Source organism: Gastrolobium bilobum, unplaced genomic scaffold (genome assembly GCF_033153095.1).
Source record: "Gastrolobium bilobum isolate Gb01-03AN ecotype WA unplaced genomic scaffold, APGP_CSIRO_Gbil_v1 utg8498, whole genome shotgun sequence".
Taxonomy (NCBI): domain Eukaryota; kingdom Viridiplantae; phylum Streptophyta; class Magnoliopsida; order Fabales; family Fabaceae; genus Gastrolobium; species Gastrolobium bilobum.
Window position 1 is genome coordinate 150,696 of NW_026898476.1, and position 8,943 is coordinate 159,638.

At 34.9% G+C, this 8,943-nt stretch overlaps 1 protein-coding gene across 1 annotated transcript; it reads left to right on the top strand.

The window, feature by feature from the left end:
* LOC133316581 (la-related protein 6A) lies at window positions 1-7,306 on the top strand. Its single transcript, XM_061518350.1, has 11 exons — window positions 1-387; window positions 692-773; window positions 1,897-1,991; window positions 2,086-2,157; window positions 2,231-2,310; window positions 2,416-2,500; window positions 5,608-5,655; window positions 5,742-5,807; window positions 5,881-6,018; window positions 6,641-6,737; window positions 6,836-7,306. Exons 1-11 carry the CDS (start codon window positions 91-93, stop codon window positions 6,961-6,963), a joined length of 1,188 nt encoding a protein of 395 aa, XP_061374334.1. The 5' UTR covers window positions 1-90; the 3' UTR covers window positions 6,964-7,306.
* Window positions 7,307-8,943: the final 1,637 nt, after the last annotated feature.

Genomic DNA, 8,943 nt, shown 5'->3' on the forward strand with positions numbered 1-8,943 from the left:
GAGAAATCAAAACACCGTGGAGAGAGAAAGAACTGAAAATAAAAGGCGGGCTAAATTTCTTAGAGAGAGAGAGAGTCTCCTCTCTCCTCAATGGAAGGCGGCGATCAGGGTCTCTCTTCCGCCACCGCCGCCGCTTCAACCGCCGCCGACCTCACCGCCTCGCCTCCTCTCCTCGTTGATCCTGTTAGTGGTCCCGATCCCGCTGCTGGCCTGGACGATGTTTCGGAACCCGAAATTCATGCTCTGATTTCAGACGAAGAGCACGACCACGACCATGAGCTCGATCACGATCACGAGCATGACCACCACGACGAGGACCAGGACCGCGATCACGCGGCTGTGACTGGTGTCTCCTTGGATGATCTCAAGCTCAAGATCATTAAGCAGGCAACAACTCTTCTCCCTTTCAACTATTCTCGCGCAATTGGTTTGTTTTTATGTAATTGGCGTTCGGTGATACTGTCTTGTAGAGTTTAAGGGACTGATGGAGTTAAAAAAAATGAGTGAAAATGGTTTTTGTATCATTTCCAGCTTTTCAAAACTAGGTTTTGCTGTTTGGATATTTTGTGTTTTCACATTACTAGGTTTTTCTGTTTGGACTTTTTTTTCCCCCTGCTTGTATTAGCTTTGCTCTAATTTATTGGCGGAATTCTTGACATAGTTTGGTGATATTTTTATATTGATTTTGCAGGTGGAGTATTATTTCAGCGATGAAAATCTGCCCAATGATAGGTATCTGTTGGGTTTCGTCAAGAGGAACAAGGAAGGGTTTGGTAAGTGATAAGTCTTTTTTAAGTGTCTTGGTCTAATTAATTTTAACTTCCGCATTTTCAAGATTTTACCTCCAATTCATTTGTTGCCTGACTTGTTCACTTATTTTATGCATTGTGCGATTACTTCCCTAGGGATCTCCATTTAGGAGTTTTTCTTTGTTTGTTGCTAAATAGAATGTGTTAATATGAAATGTGGAATAATCTGGGTAATGTATAATATATTTTGTAGAAGGAGATCCTAAGGGAAGATAAGTATTGGATCTTCTTATTTCTAGAGTGCCCGGAATTTGGAATTTGCTTATATAGTTATATACGTGAACTCATGTCTCATGAAGTACTGATAGTAACAAAGTTTAATTGGCATCATGATGATTGTTTAAAGATTCATAACTTATTACATATGTGCAATTACTATTATTTGACATACGAGTTCTTCAATTAAACTACTTGGGGCCGGGGGATAAGGGATGTGATCATAATTCATCTTTTTCTATAGATGATGGAAAAAAAGAGCATTTGTCAATGCAAGTGGGCTTAATTTTATTCTTCATTTCCAAATATTTCACTAAAGGTGATCTATTGAAGTTCGTGATAAGGAAAGGTGATTACTAATTTGAATTGAAAGTTGTATCAATTATAGCAGCCCACCTTTTGTATAGATATGTATATACTAAACTGAATGTAATATAAACAATGATGGCACCCTTACAACGAATTAATATTAACTATGTAGTGCTTTTTCTAGAATACTCTTCAATTCATTACTTCATTATATGAGAATCTTACTAAAATTTTGTCAAAATGAGAAATGTTATTTATTTAATGTATAAAGAAATAAGAATACACATGCAGTTATGCATGCATTATATGTTTTCAATTGTAATATAAGCAATGTGATAAATAAAAATAAAAGTATAAGCAATGTGATGTAAGAATAAGATGTTTCTTTTCTGCTTTTGGACTATAATGATGCATCAATCGATGTCTTTTCCTTCTTTATTATTATAATTTAGCTAATCCTAATTGTGTATTATTTATAAAGTTATCATTATTATTTGTCCATAGCTCCATACATGTATTTATTTATCCTATCTTGTAATTCCTTATTAAATTGTTCATGCAGTTCCAGTATCAGTAATTGCTTCATTTAGAAAAATGAAGAAGCTCACTCGAGATCATTCATTTCTTGTTGCTGCACTGAAGGAATCTTCACTGCTTGTATGATTCTTCCTTCCTTGTTTTGTCAACATAAACTGCATTGATATCCTCTACTTCAAGTCCTAAGGAAATTTTTTTCTCATGGGGACTGCAGGTTCTGAGTGGTGATGGGAAAAGGGTTAAGCGGCTCAATCCACTTCGTTTCAATGAAGTTAAAGATCATAAGGTATTTATTTCAAGGAGCATTCTACTTTTTTAGTCTGTTCTGTGTTATCCTGCTTCTTATTTTTGGACTCCAGTTATACACTGTTTTGGTAGAGAATTTGCCAGAGGACCATACAAAGGAGAACATTCAGCAAATATTCCAAGAAGCTGGAAAGTATGATTTCTTCCTTAACTTATGCATTTGTTTCCAGTCTCGTTAAGGATGTTACATTTGTGCTTCCAAATATCTAATGATCTTAAAATGTCTTCCAATATGCAGTATAAAGAGGATAAGCATTCGTGACCCACGTTCTACTGCAGAGTCTGCAAAACATATCAAGCAAGAAATGTTCATTAGTAGTAAGGTATTGAACCATCTTATGTTAGCGGATAAACTTAAATACGTAGTATTCTTACATTTTTTATTGCATTGTTGCTTATATTAAAACACTTCCATTTTGAAGATTTAATCTGTCGTAGCAGTTAGCAATGAATTACTATACGACTGCCTTTTATATTTTTTCCCTTTTAAAACTTTCTTTTCTTCTTTTTATTTTTATTTTTAATTTTTTGAATATAGATATGATTAAATGTTTAGTTGGTTTCATGGTCTCTAAGTCCAGCTAGGGTACCAAGTCCTAAGATGATACAAATTAGGCTCAAAGTTATCAAATGAGAATTGCGGCCTATCGCGGCCAACCCTAAAAAAAACACTATAGCGCTATAGCGGGTTACGGTTGCAGAGATAGTAGAACAAATCAATAGAACCTAGATATAATGCACATATATATGCTTAAAAGTGAAGACATTCATTCATAATGAAGAATTGTTCCAAAACAAACAAGAATTCCATATAGTCAATAAAAATGATCTAAATATTGTCAATATTCCAAGACAGAAACAGAACTAATCCAAACATCTCAAGAAATAACACCCAAAAGAAAAAAGAATTATTAAAAAATTCTTCAATACAAGTAACACAACAAATTATTAAAAAACAATGTCACCCAAAAAATAAATACAAAGACAAAATATGAGGGAGAGAGACACAAAAATCTTAAAAAGGTAAATAATAAAAAAAATACAATTATAAATAATAATAATTTTTTTAAAAAAAGAAAGCAGAAAACTTACCTACTATGAGAGAGAAGCAGAGAAGGGCACAATTTTTTACGACAAAGTGACAAACATAATGGGAATTTGACTTAAGTTAGGATTTGAAAATTGAAAAAAAAAAGGAACAGACAAGAGAGAGGAGTACCTCTATAACTCTGGTATGAGAGAGAGAGACCCGAGAAAGAGAGAGGCAAGTCAAGACAAAAGAGAGTGAGAGACCAAAAAGGAAAAAAATTTGTAGAGAAGAAGAATGCGCGATGCAAGTTGAGTTCTGAACTTCGAGTTGAGAGAATGAGAGAGAAGAGGCGGCGTTTCATAAAACCCATTAAAAAGATAAAAAAAACCCAAAAAATAACGGTTACAAAATTAAAATAGGGGCAAATTTGAAACTTTCAGCTTTACTGTTGTGGCGCAATTGCGTCCGCAACAGCCGTGTTTTTGCCGCAATTGTAGCTGCAATTGTTGCATCTCCTAATTGTTAGTCATATGATGTGGTTTGGCGTGGTGGAGCTCCGCAATCCGCTATTGTAGTAGAATTGCATGCTTTTTGCTGAAATCGATTTCTATGATTAGGCTGCAAAAAAATAAAAGAAAAGAAAGTTCCTTCTCTTTGATGCTCATGAACTTGATAATTCAATCCACCATCATAGTTGTTAATGGTGTAAAACTTGAGTCTCACTTTGGTGATTACCCTTGAAACTTCTTGCGGCCTTGATTCTTGTTTTAAAGGTGAGTGAAACATAAAGTTTTCAAAGCTCTAGTTCTGACCTCAAACTAAGTAAATGTCCACCTTGTAAATAATTCTTCTGTGTAAGAGCCATAGATGTTACAGCTTAATGTGCTTATTTTCTTCTGGTTCAATTGGATAACAATTTTGGTTCTTGATTGGATGTGAAAAAAGAATCAATGCTGCAGCTTGAGCTCTATTAGCGGAGTGTCATTTACCTTCCACCTTGATTTAGTTATATAAAATTCTCTTTTTTTTTTTTTACTTTCTATCAGTAACATAAGTGCTGCTGACAGATAAGCAGGACTAAGGACTGATGAATTTTTCAATTTGTCATGAGATGCCTTGCATTCAAGAATTATTATTCTTGGGTTGATTTTTGGCATTTCTGGACCTCATTTAAAATGGTCTTAGATAGATACAAGATAACTATGTTGTGTTCTTTCCATAGATATCAATTGCAGCGCAAAAGCATGCAATTCTGCTATAGCAGCAGATTGTAGAGCTCGACTACACCAAACCACACCGCGACGAAACAAGTAGGAGATGCAGCCATTGTGGCTGCAATTGCGGCATATTGCAGCTGTTTGCGCACATAGTTGCGCTGCAACATTAAAGAAATGGAGAATTTCAAATTTGCAACAATTATTTTTTGGGGTCTTTTTTTTGTCCTTTTAACCCCTTTTATGAAACCCTGCCTCTTCTCTCTCATTCTGTCATCTCGGAGTTCAGAACTAAACTTGCGTTGCGCATTCTTCTTCTCTGCAATTTTTTTTTTTTGGTTTTTGGTCTCTCATTCTCTCACATTTTGACTTGTCTCTCTCACCTCTCTCTCTCTCTCTCTCTCTCTCTCTCTCTCTCTCTCTCTCTCGTATAACAGTTATAGAGGTACTCCTCTCTCTCTTCTCTATTATTTTCTATGTTACTTTTTTTTTGTTTCAACTTTTAAATACTAACTACTAAATATCCATTATGTTGTCGCTTTGTTGTCAAAATTCATGTCCTTCTCTCTCATTCATCTCTCTCTTAGCTATCTGCTTTTTTTAAATAAATAAAAAACATGTTTTATTATTTATCTATGTGTTTTTTTATTTTATTTACCTTTTAAGCTCTCTGCTTCTCTCTCTGAGATTCTGTCTTTGTAGCTTTTTGTGGGAGTCATTATTTTTTTAATAATTTGTTGTGTTGTATTGAATAATTGTTTAATAGTTTATTTATTTGTGGTGTTACTTTTTGAGATGTTTTGGATTAGTTCTGTTTTGGAATATTGACAATGTTTAAATCCTTTTATTTGACTATTTGGAATTCTTTTTTGTTTTGGAACAATTCTTCATTATAAATGAATGTATTTATTTTTGAGCATATATATGCGGTATATCTACGTTCTATTGATCTATACCGCTATTTCTGCAACCGCAATCCACCATAGCATTATAGTGTTTTTAAGGGTTGGCCGCGACAAGTCGCAACCTGCATTTGATAACTTTGGTTCTTTCTTAAACAACCCATAAGATGATATCAGACTGTGTGTGTTAAGCTCATACCTGCTATATTCTTCTCTTCCAGTGCCTTTATTGCTTTATTTAATTTTTTTCACTTACGTTGTCAATTTATTTTATTTTTGTGTAGTTACATGCTCTTGTGGAATATGAGACTATTGAGGCTGCTGAGAAAGCTGTGAGTTTTACTTTATGCATTATAATTCATATTGTCATTTGGCCTTTATTTCCTGGACAATTTACTACGTCTGCAATTCCAATTAGGTGGTTATGTTAAATGATGAACAAGACTGGAGAAATGGCATGCGAGTTAAACTTCTCAAACGAATGGTTAGTAGCATATTTCTTTTCTTCACCCGACAATTTGACAGCAAAAGGTGTTGATGGTGATTTTATGATTTAGGGGAAGTATGGGCACAAAAAACAGGCTTGGAAGGGATCTAATTCTGAGAAGAATAGCTCAAGCCATGTATCTGAACAAACGGGAGATGAGGAGAATCATAGCTCAAATGAGCACCATGAAGATACACTTGACGAGGAGGTGTGTATTGCATTTGTTTTCCACCCTTGGCTGCATCCTATAATGTATCTGTTAGTATTTTGAAGCCCTAATAGTACTGGTTTCTTGCCTTTCAAGTATGAAAAACATATTGTTCATTTATATATTCTTAAGATGGGAAATTACATTTTTTTTTTAACCATGCATGTGAAAATATCAAGATGTGATAAGATCATAGTTATTAATAATGCAATGGCAAGCGGGCACTACAGTAATAGCAAAGGGGTGCTTCGCTATACTGTTCCCATAACTTTGCAGTTTCAATATAGTGTAGCAGTAACTTACACTAGTTGTGTTTTGGAGAATAGCAATAATTCACATTTGCAGTATTGCGAAAAGCAAAAGTCCCCAAAGTCTTGATGTCTGTTATGCCTTGAATCATTTCCCCTTGGCCGGTATCCTAAGTCTTAGGATGATAGCAGAACTGTCTGTCTTTTGTGCATCCAGTATATAGCTTTTTATTTTTCTTAGTATTGCAGAATTCTGGTATATGCAACTAACTTGCTGCATATCCTCATTTCTTAGCACAATCAGTGATAGTGACAAACTGATTTCAGTATGAATCCAGCTTACATTTGCCTCCGTTGTTTTCTTTTCATTACAGGATGGGGGAGAGCATTTGTCGAAGGATAAAAGTGGGCAGAGGTATAGAAATCAAGGAAGATCAAGAAAACATAAATATCGAGCCGTTAATGGAATGGGTATCCTTTCTCTATATAGTTAACAGCTCCATTTTATTATATTATTATTTTTTATTTTGAACCCCTTCTCTTTTTGATAACCCGTTGCATTGTTCAAGGCCATGGAAGTACATCATCTACTCATACTGCCGAAGCATCGAAGCCACCTCCTGGACCAAGAATGCCTGATGGAACCAGGGGCTTCGCAATTGGACGTGGTCGGCCTCCTGTCCCTACATCGAATTAGCAAGATTTGGCACCACACATATAAAGGATTGTATTTTACAGTATTTTGTCAGTTGTTTTAGTGATATACTAGTTTAAGCTTGAGTCCCCCGATGTGTCTTTGCTTGAGTCAACAAACATTCAAGGGTTTGATGGACTGTTAAATTTGCTGGCTCAAGCTTGTGAAAGCGAGCGTTGGTGGTAGAGGACATAACCATTTTCAGAATATTTGGCTGGGAAAGATAAAACTATATTTCCTCACCTTGCGAGGAGTTTGTGTAACAAAATATCGCTATGAGAAATCTGTTAATGGGGATGAAAGCTATGAGTCCCATAATGAATGAAATTTTCTTGGTTGACATTATAATGGTCACCACTCACCATATAGTCGTTGAAACAGCGGGACTGGTGGTTTAAAATTTGTTATCACATGGAACTTATTAGTCATCCTTAAAGTAGAGTTCTACTTCTTACTCCTTAGTAATAAAGGAGCCAGGTAAATCAAACACTAAGCTTTATTAATCTCTTGAACATAGCGTTTGATGGGTCCTCCGTGAAGGCCTGAGTATGAAAATGGTTCAGGAAAATGAGAGAAAGGGAGATAACTCGTCTCCTTTATTTAACAATTTTTCGATTCAATAAAAGGGATAGTGACGGATAAGGAATTTCCAGAAATGTCAAATCGCAGATCTTATTTGCAGTATTTGAGGACTACTTAGTACATAGTATTTTATTTATTAAATATGACAAAAATAATACCTTCATAGTTATTTTTACTTTTATCTCTTATTTTTTCAATTTTAGTAAAGGAGCATGTGATTCAGGAGCATTGAAAATAAGCACTTTAGATTGCTGTTTAATTTCCACATTTTGAAGATACGAGATAAAGTAAATGTATTTTCGTGTTTTAAATGTTCCATCCTCCTTGTTCTGTTTCCTTGAATATCCCTTTGTTTTCTTGCCTTCCAAACGAATAATCAGTTGCACTTTAGTACAGATTCATGAGCTACCTTTTAACAACTTTTTCATGCTTTTCAATTAATTTTTGTTCTATATGTCGATTTTATTTTTATTTTTAAAAAAGGATATGGCTTTGATTTAAAATATCGCCGGATAAGTCTTTAGTCTTTCATGGAATTTAATGAGGATCTTCTTTTTCTGATGACAAAGTATAACGTGATTCTGTAAATGTCAAATTTAACAAACTAAATCAATAAATAGTATATCAGAATTCAGAAAGTGGCTCTTGAGGTTTCCAAAAATGGAAAATATTTAATATGGTGAAGGACAACTGAATTTTTTGGTGCTCCCACTCACATCATTAATTTTTTTTCCTTTTTATCCCTTTTTTTTTTTTTTTTTCTTCTAATTTTACCTTCCTATTTACACTAACAGACCACCTAAAAAATAGTGGTCCTTCACAATAAATTATCTCCCAAAAATGGGGATCGAGAAGAGTTGTACCAGACTCTGCTAGCATGCTGAGCCGCACACAGCATTAGCAGCTGACACGAACAAAAGCAAAAATACATCTACCACATCAAACACGAAATAGTAATGCTGTGTATAAGTGGTAAAATTAGATCTTCGAGTCCTAGGAAAGGAAAAAATGGTCTTCCATGAACTGTCTTCACTTTGAATAAATCGAAGTAATCTGAAAGATGAACTGATTAAAGTGGAAAAAAAAAACTACATCAAAGAATTGAGAACAAATGCCAAAAGTTTTTCTCCATATGGAACATGTGTTTTAGTTAGTTAGACACATCCATTGCTACTCTGTACAATAGAATAGATGCTTCGCTTGCATCGGTAGCACCAGCACGTATGGTGAGGGTCCACGTGACGTGACGTGACGAATTAAAGTGAGCCAAACCTGAGGAAACAGTTTCGGCGACGCGATGATATCGAAGTGAGAAACAAGAAAGTCGCAGTTGATGACCGTCATTTGACAATTTCCCTCTCTACATATATATAATAAAAGCTTGTATGGAATATTCTCCCG

Excerpts from the sequence above, each read along its gene's own strand:
- LOC133316581 (XM_061518350.1), top strand. The coding sequence starts at position 91 with ATGGAAGGCGGCGATCAGGGTCTCTCTTCCGCCACCGCCGCCGCTTCA. Across the intron at positions 2,311-2,415 it reads ATATTCCAAGAAGCTGGAAA|TATAAAGAGGATAAGCATTC; the intron begins GTATGATTTCTT and ends TCCAATATGCAG. Across the intron at positions 6,019-6,640 it reads AAGATACACTTGACGAGGAG|GATGGGGGAGAGCATTTGTC; the intron begins GTGTGTATTGCA and ends TTTTCATTACAG.